Genomic DNA, 22,346 nt, shown 5'->3' with positions numbered 1-22,346 from the left:
TGTAGTTTGTGATTTCTAGTCTGAACTTCCTTCTGCTAAACCTGCTGGGCTCTCCAAGCCCAGCTTCCCTTCAGTGTGATTCAGATTTACTGAGAATAAATGAACTATCTGTAAATCCAATTTGTATGAGTTGTCTCAGCAGGTTAAAGTTCCCTCTTAATATGCTTTGGGTACTTTAACATTAAATGTTTTTTAACGGGCTTCCAAATATATATTATATGTGCTCATAGAGTAGCTATCATCTGTTACAGTTATCAGTATTTGTGAATCACAGAGTCCTCTGCAAAGGAACTTAAAATTGTGTGGATTATAAATGAAATAGCCTGTAGTTCTATGGTGCACTCTGTCAGTGCCAGCTGAAGGAGTTCCTGTCCCAAGTCGCTTGTTTGCATTTGCCCTATTGTGCTGACAAGCCATTCTGTGTAACAGATCAGTGAACTGAGCTGGATGGATGAAAGAATAACTCTGCAGAGGGAGATTATTCCTTACCAGGAGTGTCTCAGAGCAGTTGTTACAACTGGAGGAGTACAAGAGTATGAAAGGCCTAACCTGGCAGTGCTGCGGAGGAAAAAAGGCACTTGGACACAAGAGGGAGATTGCTCAGTCTTCCATCCTCTAGCCTCTTCGCATCTCTTCTCTTCCTGGCTTTTTTGTTTCTTCCTTTTATAGATTGTTGGAGAAATGAGGGTCAGAGGCACTGCATGAACGCTTAGCCTCTCTACCCTTCAATCAAAGTAACAGATCAGCTTTTAATGCAAAAATCTAATTTTGCTGACTTTAACAAATAAAATGCTATGAATAATAGCTTGTTGTGGTTTACTGATTGCAGATTGATAGTCTGCTGCTGAGACTCTTGGGTAGCTTGTCTTCAGAGTTTACCATTTCTGTCAATAAAGAATGATAGCAATCTTCTGATACTGCAGCATAATATTATAAACTAATTGATTAAGTAGGTGAGTAGAAGGACTGACTTGAATATGATTACAATCCAGACCCAGGGCTGAAAAGTGAGTGAGTATTCTCAATACTTCATGAAATCACCTTCTCAGGGAATGGTGAAAGTGCCCTCCCTCTTTTGAATCATGCTTCAACAGGCAGATGGATTTTAACGACTTTCCCAAGGAACTTCTGGAAGACCTCCTGCGTGGTCAAGTACTCTCTTTAGGTGTTTGAGGGTGAGTGCTTGAATAAGAATACAGCCACAACATATGCTGTATTGAACAAAAAACATGCCTAATATATACAGCTGTGCATGCTCTATGACACATGGTGTAGCCTAGTCCTGCAGGTTGAAGAGATGATGTAGAATTTATCAGCTGAGTCTGAAAAACAAATAAGACCATGTCTGTTAGATGTTCTGCAATGAAAATTTCTTGGACATTTTTAAGATGGTGGAGAAATAGTTACTTAAGTGGTACTGGTTTTATTGGTAACCTTTTTAATTGGATGGTAGGAGGGTGCTATGGAGAGAGTATTAGGGAAGATTCAAAAGCAAAGTTCTGGAAAACATGAAACACCTAGAATTTGGATCAATTTCAAACTTGACAAGCAAGGAATTAACCTTCACTTTGCTTTTTCTCTTAACTTCCTACAGCAATTTTATTTTAATGGTTGCTGCAGCTTTTTGGTCCTCTGTGACAACTGTGGCAAGAGAGACTGGAAAGTGATTAATGTTCTAAGCATGTAGTTTTTATGCTGCTCAACACTGAATTTCTTGTGTAGTCTCTCCAGAAGGTACCTGGAAAGCAACTCCCACGCTAGCTACAACTGTCAGCCTATTATAATAAACTAGACTGAAAACAGGGTTATGTTATAAGTGAAAACCAGCAGATCAGGAGCTACTTCATGAGCTGTTCAGTCATCACTTCAGCAGTGATGCCTTCCATCAAAAGAACAACGTGGACAACTGAGAAGTAATAGGCTTTACTTCAGACATAGTAAAGATCTGCACCAATAGCTATTGTGAATTTAGGCTGTTATGTAAGTCAATGTGTAGACACCTCATTTAAATGTTTTATGACAGAAAATGATGCACAAGGCACTTTTGTTATAACTTGAATGGAGTTTGGGGGCAAGCTTTTTTTACTTGGGGGGGGAAGTCTTCAAAAGCATCTGATGCTCTTTTTATATGTAAAACTCATCAAAATACCTTGCTTGTTGATTTAAATGAAAATCCTTACTAGCTGATATATAATAAATGAATTGATTTTTGTCTTTGTGCTTACTGCCTCCAAGATTTTTCATACCTTTCTCACATCCTGAAAAAGGAGAGTAAAGCTTCCTACTTTTCAGCTACATTTTTGATTTGAAGTTAGTTAATCCTTTAAATTGAACTGAATAAAAAAATGAAAAGAAAAATCTGTGAAGCTGTAGAAGAGACTACTCCTGTAAAAACCTTCCTTAAGCTGTATCAAGTTCCATTAGACCTAGTGACTTTGCTCAAGATGCTTTAAGGTATCCAGTTTAATGACCTGTTTAATATATTAACTCAAGATCATAGATGTAATTTGAAGCATCTAATTTTTTTAATGCATCTGAATGCTGAGTCCTTCCCAAGCAAAGAATTGTTAGCAGGAATGAGGACATAGCTTAACAAATATTTTTAGACTGCTTTGAGCTAGTCCTGCTCCACTTGCTTGTTTTGTGCTGCCTTGGATATCTGCATAGTCAGAAAGGTTTGAGGAACTGATGAAGGTTCAAAATTACTTTTTTTTTTTTTTCCCTCTTCACTGACTTAGGCTCAGGAGCAAATCTGTCTGGAAACTATCTGGTGCTTTGATATGTAAATGGTTGCGCAGATGCAAAGGAGAGAGTAGAATGCAGTGATAACGAATGTTAAGGGCCAGGGGTCCTGCTTCCAAGGCTCTTTAAAATTTTTAAGCTACTATGCAAGATAAGGGGAAAATTTTTGCAATGATGTGCAAAAGGTAGTAACTTTAAATGACAGATTTTTCTAGTGGTATCAGCTTATTCAGAATAATGTGGAAGGTCACTGGCCAAGCATTGTGGAAGAACTTCAAGCTGCTGAGTGGCTGAATAATGAAATAGCAAATGAAATCTAGTGCAGGTAGAAGTAACACACAGTGAAAAGGGAAACAATGGACTATGAACTGACTGCTAGCACTTAACATGAGAATCCAGGGTTTCCAATCATTCTTTGAAATTTTAAACTCAATGCCTGTATGTACCTAAGCTATATGTGTTATTGGTAGGAAAGGAGTAAAGAATGAAAAATGAGCTAGGCTGCCATGATGTTAACATACTGTTGTAAGCTTGTATGTTGGATGCTGTGTGTATCCTGGGCCATTTATCGAGGATAAAGTAGAATTGGAGAAAAGTATCAGCAATATTAATGAGCTTTCGAGTGCAAGCAGCACAATTGGTAGAATTCTTTATCTTGGAAATATGCCTGGGTGGGTCTGAAAACCATTACTGGGGCATGAAGGGGGAAGGTGGAGAATGATAGTTTAGAAGGGAAGGAAACAAGCACCAGCTGTGAGACAAAAAAAAAAAAGAGGTGCTGCTTTATCTTACCTAGTTAAACTGTGCTGCTTTACAGGTTCAACAGAACAAGTAGTAAAGCTCACAGAAGAATATTCCCTGAAAGACTCTTAAAAAAAAAATAAGGACATTGCTTCTAGAGATCTATGCCACAACCTGCTAGAGGCCTGGAGAGTTTTACCTGTTCCTCTGGTGATGGAAGGCAGCAGGCCTGAACCTGGTGGCCCTGTTGTGCAGGAGGGTGCCTGAGTGAGCGGGCTGGGTGGGACGCTGCTCTGGCCTGGTATGGCTGCTCTTCCCGTCAGGTCGTTTTTGGGGCTTTTACTAGTTTAAAATACGTTTGAAATAGCTGCCTAAGTTTCTTGTGTCTAGTTTGCTTTGTTTAAACTCCTTAGTACAAAAAAAATGTTGATTGGTCTCTAGAAGATAAACTTTTGCATTCTTGCTTGTTTTTGATGGTTTAAGCCATTATAATTCCTGTCTTGTTAGTGCTTTCTGATTAGTTCAAATGTTACTGGTGCTAATAATGTTACTAAGCTGTCCTGAGTGAGGTGAAACTTTGATCTGTCAAAAAGATTGTGTCCCACATAATTCTGGTCTGTCCTTGTGTTTGCATGGTATACACACATTTAGTTTCCAAAGAGAAAATGGTTTTGGATATAGAAATGGTAACTTTGTTTCATGGCCTTAAATTCTATGTGTGAAGATTCTTCCTTATGCATTATGTGATCCTATTTTATAATTTGCTGTATTTTTCTCATTTTTGCATGGTGTGCAATGTTTGGTAGCAGTAGGCTAATCTGTCATAAAAGTTTCTTGATATTCAGAATGTGAGGGGAGTTCCTGTATGTTTTCTTTTTAATTCTCATATGCACTTATATATGTTTATTTATAAAGAGACTATATATTGCAGTAGCATACAAGAAGATGCTGATTATTGATCCAAGTCATTTATAATTTAGAGTTTCTTATCTGAAGAAAGGCTAAAAGACCTCTTGTTTTTCCTCCCTTAATGTTTTCCTCTGATTCTAAGGGAGAGGAAAATTCTGTTTTATATTAGAAATTCAGCATGTAGAAATTCCTTCTTTGCTGGAAATCTCTACAGTTATGTTTATGTGGTGAAACATGGTGCAGGAGGTACCTGAATTAGTTTAGACCTTGAGTTAGCACAGTGCTCAGTCTGGGCTCTTAATCCCCCCTGCCCCATATTTTTTTGATTCTGAGCAGCTAACTATGCAACGAACCACACAAATACTTCCCTCACTACCAAAGCAATAGGGTCAGAAGTAGCTTAGACCCCTCTTAGTTTCCTTGGAATTTTAGAAGTCTGTCAGTGCTCCTTTCTAACTCTAGTGACTAATATTTTGCGTAGGTGATGCGGGCTGGATGTTCTTGATGCATTCTTTCCTGCTTCTGGTGACTTTATGAAGAGATTCTGAGCTGCAATGTTTGTCTCCTCCCTGCCCCCCATTTATATTTGTTGGTCTCATGGAAGATTTTTCTTTTGTATAAACCTGTCTCTTTCAAAATTGTAGACTTTCACAGTTGCAGGGGCACTACTACTAAAGCTGCATAAAATCTGAAAACATGACCAGGTTGTTAGTTACCTAAAATGCTGGTGTTAGCTAAGTGAGTTTTAGTTGTAAATCATATTAATATTGAATGTACATGGTTTCTAACTTTACCTTGATTTCATTTACCTTTTCTCTTGCTTCCCTTGTTTTAGAGACTCTACAGGGGTGGGTAATTCACTGGTCCATAAGCGGTCTCCTCTACGTCGAAGCCATAAGACCTCAGCATCCTTGACCAAGCTGTCCTTACGTGATGGACAGAAAGCTAAAAAGCCACTGTGTAAATTTGAAGAAGGTCAGGATGTCCTAGCTAGATGGTCAGATGGCTTGTTTTATCTTGGAACTATCAAAAAGGTAAATATTTTTTAACTTGGCTGCAGTCTTACAGTATCATATGCTGGTTAAATATGACAGTAGTATTGTCTCACTTATTTAGTATTAAATGCATTGTTTTGTTTAGCCCTTTTACACATGGCTTCCACTGCATTTTTTTTTTCCAGATAAACAAACTGAAACAGAACTGCTTCATTATATTTGAAGACAGTTCCAAATCCTGGGTTCTCTGGAAGGACATACAAACAGGCAAGAACTTCAGTGAAGTAGTCATTGTTTGGTATTTTATTTGTTTAGATTACTATATCTGTTAAAATAAAATAAATTGTTACATTATATTCTTGAATACAAAAGAATAGTGTAATGTGACCTGGCATTGTCAACTAGGTAAATAAAAAAAAATTCCTCTTCAAACAACTTTTTATCCTTGACATTACTTTTTTTTTTTCACATAACTATGTGCAGGGAAGAGAGAGTACTTTTAAAAATAATCACGTTTGAGTTTATTTGGATGGGGGCAGAGTATAATACTCCATCTTAACAGAAAACTCCAGGCCCTCACTTACACTGAGGCTATAGTTTGTGTCCTGCTTTTTTCAATTGAAACAGTATGACATGGAAAGCAAACAAAGATTGGAAAATACCAGGTTTGAAGGGAACGTTCACATTTAAATGTAACACTATAGCTGTTGCACATAAGAAACCATTACAGATTTTGGAGTATTCATGTACTATAAAGAAATGTTCAATTATCAAGTGAGATGCTATTGTGCATTAGCATTGATTTTCAAATATTTGGGGAGTAGAAAGTGTTTTGGTACTCTAATTCTAATGAAGCATGGATGATAATTGTGGTGACTGTATCGGAAAATCAGTTAGAATTTCTTTATCACATAAAAGCAATGAAAACGTGATCTGGCCTTTACTGCTTCTTGATGTTTAGGATAAACATTTTATCTGCTAACAGGATAAACTTTGTGTTCATAATGACAAAAAAAATACTGCTTTATTTCCAAGAAGTTTTTAAAATACTACTATTTGTTCTGTTTCTGTATAGTATTAGTTTATGATCTTTGATTTGTTTATGATAACAATTAAGCATTAGTGCATCACTATAATACCTAGATTAAATAACTTGTATTTTAATCCAGATTTTTGCACTGATTTGCAGCACAACTGGAACAAGATTTTTTTTTTTTCCAGTCTACAATTTAACATTGTCTCTTAGCTCTACTTTTATTGTGTGCTTTTGTACACTTGCGGATAGGTATAAGAAGTAATACTATGTTTCTTAGGAGTATTGGAGTTCAATATTAAATTTAAAGTGCCTTGGGCAGATCTGTCTTAAAGATATGCACCAAATCAGGCATATAATATTTATATGAAAAGGATGCAAACTACTGGCAATACTGAACAAATCTGTCAGTTGTCCAGATAGAAATTTTGATGCATATTTTTGAGTCTGCATTTACATTTCTTATTCACAGTTATTTATTTTTTATTATTGATATTAAGGAACCCTTGACAGCATAGTGAATAGGCAATATATATCCTATAAATAACCTATAACCTATGATAAGTGATGTAAAAACTTGTAAAAAATATAGTCAGTACAAAATGCCTCAATTTATTTTTCATTAGAAAGTTAAGCTCTGTAATAATCTGTTTCTACAATGCATGGATCTGTAACTCAAATTACAATAAAAAGCTGTACACATAGTGACCGTTCCAACTGCAGGTGTAGTCTGAAAAAAAATTGCACTTTCATCTCTGTCTAGGAGCCACTGAGAGTGGGGAAATGGTCTGTACAATATGTCAGGAAGAGTATTCAGAAGCACCAAATGAAATGGTTATATGTGATAAATGTGGTCAAGGTAATTAGAATTTTTTTTCTATTTACTGCACTTTAAAAGACACTTAGATTTGTTTATGAAGGGGGATATTTGCCTGGCTATGACTGACTGCTCAACTGATCTTAAATTTTATGGCCCTTAGAGGCTGTTAACTTCTCAGTGAATAATGATAATCAATGTTAAAGTGACTAACACCTGTTCTATCAGTAAAGTTCTATTTTTTCCACTAAGAAATTTTAAAAGACCATTTTGAATGTGATGCTGATCTTTTTGATACTTAATGAAAGATAATGCATTACAGTTCCATTAAAATTATATGCATATGCTTCCATTGCCATTATAATAACACTTTGGTCATTTTTAATACAGGTTATCATCAGCTGTGTCACACACCAAATATTGATTCCAGCGTGATTGATTCAGATGATAAATGGCTCTGTCGACAGTGCGTTTTTGCAACAACAACAAAGGTGTGTTTCTAGAAAAACACTTCTTAATAACATCGCATGTTGCTTGCATTTTTTTTTGAAGTTGAAACTAAAAAATAAAAAACTAGCCTCTTTCAGAGATTTCTCCTTCTTTAACCTTGATCTGTATGGTAAAGTTTTATATGTTGGGAATTAATATTTATTTTAGAAATAGTCAAAATTTGGTTTTCAAATTATTTTTAAAGAAATAGGCTAGTATATTAAAACATAAGTACAGGTGAAAGTGTTTTATTTGATTATATACAAATTTTCATAATTTTCAAACTAAAGTATTGGAAACATATTATTGTCTTTATAAATGTATGCATTTATTTTGGCCCAGAGGGGTGGTGCGCTTAAGAAAGGACCAAATGCCAAAGCACTGCAAGTCATGAAACAAACATTACCATATAACGCAACAGACCTTGAATGGGATGCAGGTCATAAAACCAATGTCCAGCAGTGTTACTGCTATTGTGGAGGACCTGGAGAGTAAGTAAACATATTCTGTAAGAACTTTTCTCCATAAAGCAGCTGCAAACTTTGGCCCTGATTCTGTAGACTTTTACTTGTGAACTTAAATTTGTTTCTATCTCTATTGTGCGTAGGTATTAAATTGATGAATAGTGGAATTTTGAAATTTATATATATATATATTTTTAAGATATCTCATGGGAAGCACATTATTAATGGCTTAAATTCTTCCATCAAGTCTCTTTGTTTATTTCAGTTTTATTATGTGACTATCACATAACATCAAAGTCCCTTCTACAAAAAACAGTAACATAATTTTGTTGCATTGCTACTGTTCTGCACTTGAGGTTGGACGGAAGTGTTTGCTGACCTCGTTGCAATTACAGGCAGTGGTGATAACTGCTCTGTGAATCAGTGGAGAGAGACCTTGGTCTTTTGATATTAACACAGCTCTTTGTCATTAGTCACAAATATAAATGCTATCTAGAGATCAGTTTATTACATTTTGAAGTTCTTCAGATATTTTGTGAAAGACAAGCTTACAAAACACTGCCAGATAAATTAGGTTTGAATATGCAAACAGTAACCCCCTGAAAAAGAAATGAGTATTGTGTTGCTGTGTTATCCTAGATGTCGCCACTTCCTCATTAGAAGTTTTCGGTTAAAGTCAGTTTAGTAAAACTGCTTGCACAAATGCTATGCTATCCCTTGCTCCCATTAGTAAAGTTATATTGGATTGTTTCCTCACATCAGTAATATAACATGCAATTAATGTAATGTAGTATGCTATGACATGGGATCCTGTCTGATTTTACCTTAACATCATGCTCTGTTTTTCAATTACTGTGGGAAAGAAGGCTTTCTTTCCTCTTATAAAGTCATTACAGAGTCCTCTGTGTATTCTTTCTTATGAGGATTGAGGACTTCTAAGCAGGTAGAGGTAAATGCTCTGGTGTTTGCATGGATGAGTGAATGTGGCTTGGACATTTTCTACCTCACATACACTTTGAGGCAGAACAGTTGTTTATTATTTTATTAAAGTAGCATTGAAGATCTCAAGGTGATATTGTCAAAGTCCCACAAGGAAGCGAATCTTATGAATTTTTACTCATATACAGAGCTCTGATTTGAGAATTTTACAGACTTGGACAAACATCACTTTCTATTTTGCATGGTTCCTTTTCTCCAGGGAGAAGCTGAAAAAGGAAAAAAAAAAAGTCTAAACTATGAAGTTCAGTTTGATAGTTCAAATATTTGAAGCCTCAGGACAAATGTTTCTGACTTAATGCTGCTGTGCCTTGCTTTGGAAAATAGCAAGGAAGCTAATCTAGTGTGTGGAAGGAGGTCAAATGGAGTTCTTGAATTCTTATTGAAAATTAAAAAGTAGTTTTCAGAGCAAATTCAAATTTTATTTACTTAACAACTTAATTCATCCTTTTGCTAGACTACCTTTTATTATTCAAGGCCTTTCCTAGTCAGTTTTTCTAGACGCTTTTCATTGTGGAACTAAATGTTACTGACATATCCTTACAGATGATCGTGCTTGTTATAAACTATGGAAGTCAGTTCAGTCAGAAGGTCCCTTGCTATTTAATTTAAATGTACCATTTTCAGTAACTTGTTTTAACACATCTTGTTTTTCTTTCTGTTGGTGAAGCTGGTATCTAAAGATGTTGCAGTGCTGCAAATGTAAGCAGTGGTTTCATGAGGCTTGTGTGCAGTGCCTCCAAAAGCCGATGCTTTTTGGTGACAGGTAAGAAACTTGAACTATACTTTATGGTGTCTTTATTTAAAATGCAGAGGGTATATTTCACATGTGAGCTTTTATTAAAGCATCCATATTATGACAGTTTTTCCAAAACGTTGGAATGTATTTTGTGTAGAAGATTATACAAAGTGAAGCATGTGTTCAGGTGTCAGGGAAATGCACTTTGTCATCTCTGTAAAAATAAATAAATAAATAAATAAAAGGGTGGGAGAAAGAGGTAATCGATGAATAGCTGAATTCAAACTGTTGTTGACTTCACTTTGCACAGAAGTCCATTATACTCTAGGCACTGGCTACTGGGAGATTGGAAACTTTAAAGCAGATCACTTGAGTGGGCCTATAAGCTAGATATGGGCTTCAAATTCCAACTGTGTAGGTGACTAATGTCCCCCATGCAACAGGCACCATGCTCTGAGGTAGGCTGTCAGTGTGTGTGTGTGTGTGTGCAGTGGGGGATATCTAGCAACAGTTTGGAAACCACTTTTAGTGGAATAGAACAGAAAAGATGTTTTTCTGGCTTTATTTCCCTGCTTGTTCCATCTCCTGTAGCTCATCTATATGCTTATTCCCATCTAGCTGTGCTGAGTCCCTCAAACTCTTTTCCTGCTCGCTTAAAACTATTAGTACGGGGAACTGGAGAAGCTGGAGGATTTTCAGCTTAGGGAGCTGAGAACTCTGTACGTCCTCTGTTCATGTGGGGTGAGAGGAGAGTAAAGGAAATGAGCCAGGGCTCTGGTGTGTGCTTTCATTTTAAGGGGAACTGGAGCAGTAGGAGCAGATGAGGGGGAAAACTAGAGAGAGGAATCAAGGAGCATCTCATTCACTTACCTCATTATACATTCTTTGTTGTGCTAGAATGTTTGTATGGAGGGATTGAGTTAGGACCTAGGAAATGCCCCTTTAAACGGATGCTTGCACTTGTGCACAGGTTTCTGCATTTGCGAAGATGGAGTGGGGACATTAGGGAACATCTTCACCAATACATTCACAGGTTGAGGGACTTTTTAGGGAGTGTGGAACGGTGGTACTAGGGAGCATCCCATCTTGGGAAGATAAGAGGGAAGACTTGGAAGATGGAGTTTAGGAAGCAGGGGTATGGAATGGGCCAGATACAGGTCAGCACACATTATGGAAGTGGATGAATGGAGATAGAGAACTAGGTGTCTCTCAAACATCATATGACTGGGTTTCTAGCCTGCTTATTTCAATTTTTTCCCCAATCTGTCCTTGAGAAAAAATTTCAAGAGTCCTGTCTGGAATGGTGAGGTGGTGGCTCATAGTATGTAGTGTGTTAAAGCATTAAATATGTGTGTGTACACAGACACCCACCCACCCACACATACATACATATGTATATATTTTTAGGTTTTATACGTTCATTTGCTCAGTTTGCAGTTCTGGACCAGAATACCTCAAACGTTTACCCCTGAGATGGTAAGTACAAATTAAATAAAAATGAAGAAAAGGGTGAGTTGAATACCTGCTCTTCTTTTCTTTTTGGTATTTTGAGTCTCCTTGCAAATAAGGAAATCCACTTGCTCTGTTGATCTCCTGAGTTGCCCTTACTACTTTTATGAACAGGGGCAGTTTTCCCTTCAGAGCTTATCTTTAAATGCACAGGTATATTACAATTGCATGCTCTTGGGATTTATTCCTGGGATTGTTCAGTTAAGTTGCAAGCAACTACAGGCTTGTTGTGTGTATGAAAATCGAGATATCTAAACAAAGTCCTTTTTGCAGGTTTAGAGTACTGCTATTAGGTAAGCCAAATGTAGTGAGTACAAGAGTAAATATCTTGACACATTCTATAATAGTTTTGTGGATGAGATTTAATGTTTAGTCGTAGCTTGAAATCTTTTAACTGTAGCTCTTATTAGAAATAATATCCAATTTAATGAATATGTGTGTTAACAAATAAATGGTGGAAATTACTTTGTTAAATGTTAATTTACCAAAGTATTTGTATGAATTCAGAATTGATACATTCATGTATGAATTCTGAATCACTTAAATACGCTGCTGTTTAAACCAATTTTGGAGCCTAAAAGAACATCATCACAACGAGATGAGGAAGAGATAAAAATAAGTTTCAAAACAGGAGGAGTCACTTAAGGAAGACAAATGACAAAAGACTTCATAATATTGTTTCTTGAATTGAGAGTGTTTCAAGTTGTGCTGTGTTCCTCTAGCCATATTGTGCTAATATCTTTTATACTAATTATTTCACGGAAAAACAGTTGTGAAAAATTAAAAGATTTGTTTCTCTGTTTTTTATTCAAATATTTCTGAATTCTAGGGTAGATATAGCACATCTATGCCTTTACAACCTAAGTGTTATTCATAAGAAGAAATACTTTGATTCAGAACTTGAACTCATGGCATACATTAATGAAAACTGGGATAGATTGCATCCTGGTGAGGTGAGTAATTGAAATACTCTTTCTTGTTTGTCCTAACAGTGCATATGTCTTGAAAATTAGTGGGGGGTGTGAGACCTATGAACAATTTTATGTAGAAGGTTAGGTCCTTTATTGCCTTAAAATCTGGTAAACCCAAGAAGAGAGCATCTTTAATCTCCTTGTAGAAATAGAGTGCTTTGGAGTGGTATACGTTTTTCTGAGCTGTAAAATTTCTGAAGTGATACAGGTAACTATTAGTTTATTGTTTGCATGGCAACTTTATTTATACTCAGCTGTTTGTTTATTCTGTTGCATATACATATCTTCCTTTGTTTTTGTTTTATAATTGTCACGTAGTTCTTTGATGTTTTCGTGTGCACAGACCAGAAAACCTAAATGTAGAACTGAATATAGAGTATAGAGAGTATGAAGACATTTTCAAAGTCTCTAGGTGTAATACCTGATAAATCATTGTACACAGAGATTTCCTGTTTTCTCCCTCTTCCCAACAGGGGATACGATCTGTTTGTCTACTGGTCTAAAGATTGTTTTAATCATTTTCCAGTCTGATTCTACTGCTTGTCAAGGCACCTTGTTCTTAGTTCACTGCTATACTAGTTATTTTTCCAGCTATTTGATTTACTGGGCAGTTATGTTAGCATTACAGGAAATCCATTTCCCCAAGTAAATTGACTTAATATTTAACTAAGAGGAGCAGTGTAGGTACTTTTTTGTTTCTGCATGTAGGGTTCAATGCAAAATTTATGACTAAATTTGAATCGACATACTATTAGTAGAGCTTTTTTCTTGTGTGAAAATTGTTTTAGGTTTTGAAGTTTTTTAATGCAGGTGACATTTAACTGTTTTGAAAGTTTCATGTCATGAGTATGTCCTACTTCAATACTTCTTTTCAGTAAATTTATACATCTGTAATCCATTTTTACTAGCAGCCACAATGTGAGAATCAAATGTATGTTTTTCTGGTTTAGATTAGTAACACCTATTCTATTCATAAATAATGGAAAATACTTCAAAATACATGTGTTCAGACAATGAGAGTCAGAACTTTGTTTAAAAGAGAAACATTAATATTCAAACTTTACTGCAAAATGATCATTAGTGTCATAAATGAGACATCTGGTTTACTTCTGTGAGATATATGGCATCTCTTAGCTAAGTCTAATAATTTCTATCATATCAAGTCAGAAGCTTTAAAAGAAAAACCTGCACAAAGTATGATAATAGACAGTAGAATGAAATGATCTGTCTGGTTTACTGTGTAGTTTGACAAATGCATATAGGGTGTTTAATTTTGACTTCTGTTTCTTTTAGTATTGAGAAATATACAGAAGAAATTAATGTTTATGTCACATAATTTAACTTTCTGTAGATTCAACATAATTTTGTGTATAAATGTCAGGACAAAGCAGCCATGGTGTGGATGAGGAGAGTGGGGCTACCTACCTGCTATGGACTTGGAGCACACATGATGTTTTGAAGAAGTTGAGGGGCTACGGCCCTTGTTTTGCTCTTCTTCCCACCCTCCCCATTCAATCCATCCCTGAAAAACCCACAGCTCTGGGTCTGTAAGAGGGAGGGAGAAGAGGGGAGATCCAGAACAGGAAAAATCACCTGTTGTCTGTTAAGTGTTACTTTCAATTCCTTAAGCAGTATTTCTCCACCTTCAAAGGAAACTTGCTGCTTTTCATGCTGAAGGCTGCATTTTTGAAGGCCTAGGTTTTGAATAAATGCACAAAAGCTGGGTTGAAGAAATCTTCAAGACTAGTTATTCTGATATGATTTTCTCAACCTCTCTCACTAAGTTGGGAAAAAAATTGTATGTTGAAAAAAGTGAGGCAAGTTCATCTTACTGTTTTGATTAATCTTGTTTATTTATTAAGCAGAGACTAATCATAGAATAAATTCTACAATACTAATGGTTTTAGGTTTTTTGTAGTATTCTTAAGTAGCTTGCCACTGTTAAAAATGACCCTTTGAGTTCTTTCTTTAGGTTGTTTTAATTGAATAAGAGGCAAAGTCTTTTAGCCATATGTAAGCTAGGAGTAAGTGGTGGAATTGTCAGAGCTCCTAAGCCAGTATTTTTTAGCATGGCATTATTTAGGATGCAATAAAAATATCATAGTTTTCTGTAGCTAATAGCTGTATAGTTGCAAGACCTATGAATAAGAATGCATTGTGCTGAATGCATGTGGTAAAGATATCTGAAAAACAGTTGTTACTTTCTTTGGTTGAAATAGTTTCAGTCTCTCCCTTATCTTCGTTAGTCAGATAGACTGATGGTGAATCTTGTCCAAAACTGTATTAAAAATGTTTCTTTCTATGAGTGTATTTTTAGCTGTTAGGAATGGTCAAGGTGTTAAATGATCTGCCCTGTGTGGTCAGAATTTTATTCTTTAGAAAGTATCCGAGTTTTTTTCAAGTTGCCAATGTTGTATGGTATGTTCTGTGGTATTAATATTAATAGTGAAATTTTATAAACTATTTGTTAACTGTATAATTAAAGATAGAGTTACTACAGATCCAATTGGATGTAATTCTGGAACATTTTGGCATGACAACTTGAAATGTGGTGGCTTCATTAGAATTTAAAAATAACTGTCTTATTTAATATAAAAATGAATATTTTTTTAAAAGTTTGTTACTTAAATGTTGTATCCAATTCTTTATAGTCACCGTGATACCCATAGTGCTTTAGGTCTCTGTAATTTATAAATGCATTATTTAATTTTTCAGATAAAAGATTACAGGTTTTGATAACTTGGTGGGGACTACTTTAGGCTTTGGTGCAAGAAGGAGCGTAGATTGGATCTCAGCAAGAGAGGCATGAAAATTACTGCACATTTTTTGTTCTAACTTTTCAGGGCCTCTTATATCTTTGTATCATGTTGAATGATGTTGGCAAAAATGGGAATTAGGCCCTGTAGCAGGATTTTTGTTAAAATTATCAAGAATAAAATAATTAACAGTTCTTGTGTCAATAGGATTATCTTCTGCTTGTGATCTCAATTTGGGAGTACTTAATGTCATTCAGGAATTTTTGTTAGTGGACTTGGGGAGTCAAGCTAGTATCGTGTTGAGTATACTAGAATTCTTTAAGAGATATTTTTCTTGCACTTCTTGCAAGAGAAATGTAGATTCTTTGGCCTGGGTTGGATCCAGGAGTAAATTCTGTAGGTATAAATCACAGAATATACGGGATAATAGCTAATACCCTTTAGGGTTAGGCAGTTTCCACAACAAATATTTTGTAAATGTATTTCACATCCAAATCTATAGTTTTAGTGACTCAAAGTAAACAGGATCTTTTTTGTTACTTAAGAATTTGACAGGTTAAATAATTTCTTAATACTTCACAGCTGGCAGATACACCAAAATCTGAAAGATATGAGCATGTACTGGAGGCATTAAATGATTACAAGACCATGTAAGTTGTTGATTTTTTTTTTGCTCTAAATGTTTTTTCCCTATTTTACTCTGATGTAGATTACAGTTTTCAGTCTCCTTAATTCAGTCTGTCTAAATCACTGTGGCTGTAGATGACACTGAAATTTTGAATATTGTTTCTGTTTCAGAATATCATCACATAGCTGTTGAAGTTAGAGTGGAACCCAGATCATGAGCAAAGTTTTTTTTTTGACTTCCATCCTCTTCCCACTTTGCATCCTGTATTTGAGAGTGAGGATTGCATTAGGGGAAAAGGAGGAATAAAATAGCATTAGGATGAATAGTTTAATTTGCATAGCTTTGTTTCACATGTGCACTTTTATTTTAAAAGTTGCTTTCCCTGGTATCCGAATTTTAACAATTAATTTGAAAATATCTAGGTTTATGTCTGGAAAAGAAATAAAGAAAAAGAAACATTTGTTTGGCTTGAGAATTCGTGTTCCTCCCGTGCCACCGAATGCTGCTTTAAAAGCTGAGAAAGAACCAGAAGGAACATCTCATGAGTTCAAAATTAAAGGCAGAAAATCATCTAAACCCATTCCTGATGTGAGGTAAAATAATCCAGTGATTTGAGCAGTGTTGTGGTGAATTGGAGTTAGTTTGGGTATATTTTTGGTGCCTACAAAAAGGCCTTTTCATTATATAATGTACATGTGCACTTTGAAAATATTTAAAAAACATAAACTCATTTAGTTTCACATTGTACTTTAAAGTGATTGTGGAAACAGGTTGTATGAACTTATTTAATTAGTATTCTATTAGGATCCTTCTGAAAAAGCATGAAGTTTATCAGTAAAAAAACAGTAAAAAAAAATCCCAACTTTGCTTCCGGTTAGGAAATAAAATTGCTTCCCATTCTGGGCCTGTTATGCAGTGATCTTAACTAGGATTCTAAATAGTAAGTATGATATGGAGTTATAACTCATATTAGAGATATGCCATCTTTTTTAGCAAGTGTGATCCCATAAGTAAGCAACATTTAACACTTGTTCATTCCTCTTCAACATTATGGAATCAGTAATGTCACTGGAAAGATCTTGTGTCTGTTTATTATATTATTCCAGAGACAAAAATCTGTAGTTTTGTAGATGAAATTTTTGATTTACCAGAATAACCTCATTTAATGCAATGTTTTAGCAATAGACATCTAAACATGTATTCATTGCCTAAGGAAAACATGTATTCAATGACAAGTATCTTTAATAATACAGCACAAAATATAATTTTTTTTCTAGGGAATTAAGTAATGGTATAGAAAGAAAGGGGAAAAAAAAATCAGTAGGTCGTCCACCTGGTCCCTATACAAGAAAAATGATTCACAAAACTCCAGAGTCGTCTCCTCTGGTAAGGTTTTGGATATGTTTTTTTCTTTTCCCTGTAACTGGATTATCATTTCTGAAGAAAAACATAACCACTTAATTTAAATAGTGATATACCCCCTTCTCTCTCTCTCAAAAATAGATATGACAATTTAAACTTAATCTAAAGTACTGTTTTTCTTTCTTAGGATAATGAACCAGTTCCAGTGATAGAGAACCCAGCCTTGGAATTGCCCTGCTCTGTTGGGTAAATAAAAATAAAAAAATCCCTGTAAAACTATTCTGATAACCTCTCCCTTTTATTTGTTGCTTTGGAAATGTCAGCTCAATTTTTAATGTAAGACTGCTTTCATTACATGGCAACCCTGTTATCTTGCGTATCAGGAAATCTGATGGAACTGCACATTCATCCAATACCTCAGATGTGGAATCCACAGGTGCTGCCAGTATGAAAGAAACTACCTCATCTAGCATTTCCAGACATTATAGGTAATTCTTCAATCTGCTATAATGATTAAGATTTTTAATGATATATTCAGTTTTTTTTTTTATTTTTTATTTTCTGGTCGGGGGGACAGGAAACAAGTGGTTCAGCAGCACTTCACCCTTAATAAACAGAAGTTACAAGAATCCTACAAGAGATACCTTGCCAAAGCATGAGAGCTGATGTTCTAAGCCTGGTTTCTTAAAACCTGAAAAACTGAGATTTTCAGGTTTGTGTTGTCAATGTCACATGTTGGCCCCCTGAACTTCACAATCAGTTTTGAACATCTTGGCTAACTTCAACCAAACCTGACACAGGTAGTTTCAAAGAGATTGCAGTTTAACACGCTTCATCAAGATTGATACTTGAATAAAGGAGAAACCCAAAATAGCATCCCATTTATACAAAGGCAGGCAGTATGCTCATCAGCTGTAGCTTGGTACCTGGCAGTGCTGGTTTTTTGTTTGTTTGTTTGTTTGACTAAACTACAGGCAAAACCTAGGTGGAAGGTAAGGGAGGGGGTTGACTTAAGTTGTGATTTAGCCATGGTGGATGTGGAACGGAGGTAAGGGTATTACAGAACTGGTGGGAGAATAAATGGAGAAGAGCTGAGGATGTTGCAGTGGGGTAACACTGGGGATGTGGGAGTTCACTGGGAGTTGCACTACTGAGCCGTTGAGACTCCGAGTTGAGCTGTAAGCTGGGTGGGGGAATCTAAAGCAATAGACCACAAACCTGCAGAAAGGCAGCCTTCATTGGTGCTGCTTGCAACACCCAGGTTTTTCTGTGATCACTATCTATTGTTCTTTGTTGATGTAAAATACATACTTTAATTACTTTTGATGAAAAGAATGAAACTCTATAAGCGCTTTCTAAGCTTAATTTTCTAATAAAAGACACAAAAGAGGTGATGTGTACCCCAAATTAATTTTAACAGCTTTTGTTTTGGTAGTTTTGTTTATTCATGCTAAGGAATATTAAGTACTCGCAATTTTCTACAGTCAATAGAGCATGAAAAATTTTTGGCACATTCTTCCTAGATAAATTATTAACTACAGCCTGTTCTTCTGCAAATAAATTGTTACTTGAACTTTTTCCTACTCTCTCAAGTTCAGTGAACATAAGTATGTTCATTTAACATACTCTTTTATTGAGATACATGGTCCTCAATATACGTATCTTGTCTCCTCTCTTTCTGGTTCATGCTGTCAAGTGCTGTCGTGAATCATTTTTGTGTGTGTTACTGCAACAAATAGTCTGTCTGCAAAAACTAATTTTTAACTTACAGATTTCTGAAATTGTTACCCAAGGATTAAATCAGTGTTTTATGTTTCTGCAGTTTATTCCATTCATTTTTTATGTTAAACAGATGCCTTTTTTTCCCTCAGTATGTTACATAAGCATCTTGAAGATCAAAGCAAGCATGCCATTTACTTTAGGACTTTATCCAGACATATTTTAATATGTGCCAATTGTAGGTATTTACACAAGGATTTATATCTTGGACGTTTTTAATACTTGGGTGCTGGTTTGTACTTGGATAATGTCATAAGCTCCTATTTTCATTACTAGATATAAATCTGTGTCAATTTTGGATATACACATTATTCTGGCCACATGAAATATATCTTTGGAAAGTCAGAAGTGTAAGACTATTGAAAGAGTGACGTAGAACAGATTTGGCAGTGCTTCTTTCATATATCAGAGTTTTGATCACTAAAATAAATTCAACTTGCAAAATAACTGTACATAAATTCCTTTTTTATTTACAGTCTTCACTAATATCAGCTCTCCAAAACTCTTTACAGTGTAGCTTTTTGTAATTGGGGCTTATCTATGTAATAAAATTGTATTTTTAATTTACAAATTTAAACATATTTGGTGCAGAGTCCTCTGAAGACAGTTTTTTTTATTTTCTTAAGAATGGAATTGAGCTGTATTAAAATAGTGCTCCTAACATATCTCTAGGCATGAGTTAGTATCATTTAGCTAAACTTTTGACATTTTATTAAATAACTACAATTTTTCTCATGTAAATAATCTTTACTTTTAAAGTGCTACGTTTGTCATCTATATATCAGCACATAAATATTTGTATCAGTGAAAAATATAACAGAAGGAAGTCATGACTGAGCTGTATGAAAATAACTGATACTAAAGTGCACATTTTGAATAGGTGTCTTGGAGTTAATGCTGGCATTTTTTTATTGTTAGTTTATCTGACTCAAGAAAAAGGACTCGTACAGGAAGAACTTGGCCTGCTGCAATACCACATTTGAGAAGAAGAGGTCGCTTTCCACGAAAAGCACTCCAGACTCAGAATTCAGAAATTGTGAAAGATGATGAGAGCAAAGAAGATTATCAGTATGATGAACTCAATACAGAGATTCTTAACAATTTAGCAGATCAGGAATTACAGCTCAATCATCTAAAGAACTCAATTACTAGTTATTTTGGTGCAGCAGGTAGAATAGCTTGTGGTGAAAAATACCGTGTTTTGGCTCGCCGGGTGACACTTGATGGAAAGGTGCAGTATCTTGTGGAGTGGGAAGGAGCAACTGCATCCTGACTGTAGGACTGAACATTATGTTCACTGCACTGTCATCTGTAAGTACAGTTCGTAACACAGAGCCATGAGAGAAGCGTGTCTTTAATGTGTTTCTAAAAACAAAACAAAACCAATTTAGCCTTAACATGTAATTGTTATCATTACAGCTCTTGTGATAAAGACTTATCTTTTTAAAATCTGATCTGAAACTTAAATTTTTTAATCTGAACGTTGTTAGATTGTTTTAGGTTGGGATATTTTGGGTTACAATTGCTTAAAAATGTGCATGGTGTTTAAAAAAAAAAAGACATTTTCTAGAGAACATTCCATGGATACAGTTATTGTGATTTAGAAAAAATATTATGTAGATAGCACAAATCTTTGAAAAGTTTTGGTTTGTTTTCTTACCCAAATGTTTGCAGAATTGTATTTCTATTTCAATACTTTCTAGATTTCATAAGTGCAGTGTATATAATGCCTACTGAAGACTGTAAAATACTGAAGTTTTCTTTCAAGCAAAGTGTAAAAAAAAAAAAAGAAAAAAAATATATTGAGCCTGTAAATTGCTCTGTGACCAGACTGCATTGTCTTCTTAATATATTCTTTGTGTGTGTGTGTGTGTGCGTATGTGTGTGTATATACATATGTATATATGCACACACATACTTGTGTGTGTGTATATATGTGTGATTGTGACCTATGCAATACAAATTATGGGATTGGGCAGCTTTTGAATATACATCCCATAATTCTTTTATCAGGAATAGTTGCCAGTATTTACACAGCAGCATTTCTTCTCAGGCTTATTGGGTGCTGTTGCTTTCTGTGTACTAAGGAAAAGTGTCAAAGCAGTGCAGTGTGTTCTGGCAATGGGTGCAGTCATTGATGTCCATATGCTCTAGGTAATATATTCCATTCTTTTCCTTGTGAATTAACTGTTAAAAAATAATGCAGGATTTGAACATTTTGAACATTACTAGAAGTAACACTTTTAAAGTTATTGTGGCACATTGATTGTAAATTTTGTCTCCCAGTTATGAGCTAAGTTGACAGGAGTCACACACAAGATTCCTACATACCTATAGAAACAGTTAGTCATATTTTGATAAATGTAGTATGAACAAAGTGTATTATTGCACAGGGTCAACAAACAGTATGTTGCCATTTGAAGTAACATTACTGGTTTTATTACAACATTACCTCTTTCGTTTTTATAAAATGTACCAAGTTTTAAATTGATAAGTTTATTTTACTTGTGAAAAAAAAGTCAAAAAAGTCTTTTGCCAGTATTAGATGTTTTTTCTTTGTCTGCTACTTTTGAGGGGTTTTAGCCAAAGAGTAAACAGAAGAATATTTTTACTTTGGTGGTTATTTACTGTACTGCATAAAGTTAATTTTCTTATATGCTTATGGTTTACCACCAAAATAAAATTATGTAACGTTTATAAATGACAAACTGGTTTAAAGCGTATTGCCTGAGTTAGTACTTATTTATTCCATTACTTGATTATTTGACTCTATTTCTGCTCATCTTGAACATCTTGAAAAGGTGCTTTTTTTCTGTCACCTTATAGCCAAAGGAAGCAGAGAAAACTTTGTTATCCTGTGCTTGGTTTATGGCTGGCCAGGTAATAAAATTAGCTTTATAAAAACGCTAATTAAAAAATGACACTTCTGTTTACCTTCACTAAAATGTTTTTTTTTCTCACACCCTCAGCTATTAATTTAATGTTGCCTTGCCTATAGCTGCAATATTTTGATAACACAGCAACTTCATGTTAATTTTTGAATGTTTATATCTTGGGGTAATGCAAAATGTAAAGCCTTTGTAACCTTACTCACACCATCTGTATCTGTCTATTATTTCACTTTATCCAAGTCCTTTAATTCTAACTGAACACCAGCAGTATTTTCAGTGAAGATTCAATTGAAGATAAATATTGGAATGTACTTGGGGACTTTAGAGGTGTGGGGGGAAGAAAATATTTGTCAAACTTAAGCTGTCCATAGACTTAATTATTGTGAATGTCATTGTTTCATTTTATTATGGTGGTTGACTTGACTCTGATGTTCAGTTTGTATTTTTGGAATTGTTTTTTTTTTTCTTAGAATTAAAAGACCAACATTAAATGTGTGTATTTTTTGAGAGAGGAGAATGAGTTTT

The 22,346-nt window shown here is 35.0% G+C and overlaps 1 protein-coding gene across 6 annotated transcripts; it reads left to right on the top strand.

Moving 5' to 3' along the window:
- The first annotated feature begins 1,029 nt into the window (after positions 1–1,029).
- MTF2 (metal response element binding transcription factor 2) lies at positions 1,030–22,328 on the top strand. 6 transcript variants are annotated; one of them, XM_026057484.1, is made up of 15 exons: positions 1,030–1,175; positions 5,228–5,426; positions 5,573–5,654; positions 7,184–7,279; positions 7,628–7,728; positions 8,069–8,217; positions 9,857–9,952; positions 11,333–11,401; positions 12,264–12,387; positions 15,744–15,811; positions 16,212–16,382; positions 17,067–17,175; positions 17,339–17,397; positions 17,535–17,639; positions 19,849–22,328. In XM_026057484.1, exons 4-15 carry the CDS (start codon positions 7,204–7,206, stop codon positions 20,201–20,203), a joined length of 1,482 nt encoding a protein of 493 aa, XP_025913269.1. In that variant the 5' UTR covers positions 1,030–1,175; positions 5,228–5,426; positions 5,573–5,654; positions 7,184–7,203; the 3' UTR covers positions 20,204–22,328. The 6 variants fall into 6 exon arrangements, 5 of the variants coding, with proteins under 5 accessions (XP_025913269.1, XP_025913270.1, XP_025913273.1 ...); XM_026057485.1 differs by lacking the exon at positions 1,030–1,175 and adding an exon at positions 3,584–3,784; XR_003252133.1 differs by lacking the exon at positions 1,030–1,175 and adding an exon at positions 3,772–3,806 and having other exon boundaries at positions 17,339–17,639; positions 19,849–19,994.
- The last annotated feature ends 18 nt before the right edge of the window (positions 22,329–22,346 follow it).

The sequence above is a fragment of the Apteryx rowi genome, unplaced genomic scaffold, assembly GCF_003343035.1.
Source record: "Apteryx rowi isolate R43461 unplaced genomic scaffold, aptRow1 scaffold_14, whole genome shotgun sequence".
In the NCBI taxonomy this organism is placed as follows: Eukaryota; Metazoa; Chordata; class Aves; order Apterygiformes; family Apterygidae; genus Apteryx; species Apteryx rowi.
Note: the sequence above shows the minus strand (reverse complement) of the source record. Positions and strands in the feature narration are given on the sequence as shown.

Bases quoted from the DNA above. Each gene is read 5' to 3' on its own strand.
- MTF2 (XM_026057484.1), top strand. From the start codon at position 7,204: ATGGTCTGTACAATATGTCAGGAAGAGTATTCAGAAGCACCAAATGAA. The intron at 17,176-17,338 runs GTAAGGTTTTGG...TTTCTTTCTTAG, and splicing joins CTCCAGAGTCGTCTCCTCTG to GATAATGAACCAGTTCCAGT. The intron at 17,640-19,848 runs GTAATTCTTCAA...TTTTATTGTTAG, and splicing joins AGCATTTCCAGACATTATAG to TTTATCTGACTCAAGAAAAA.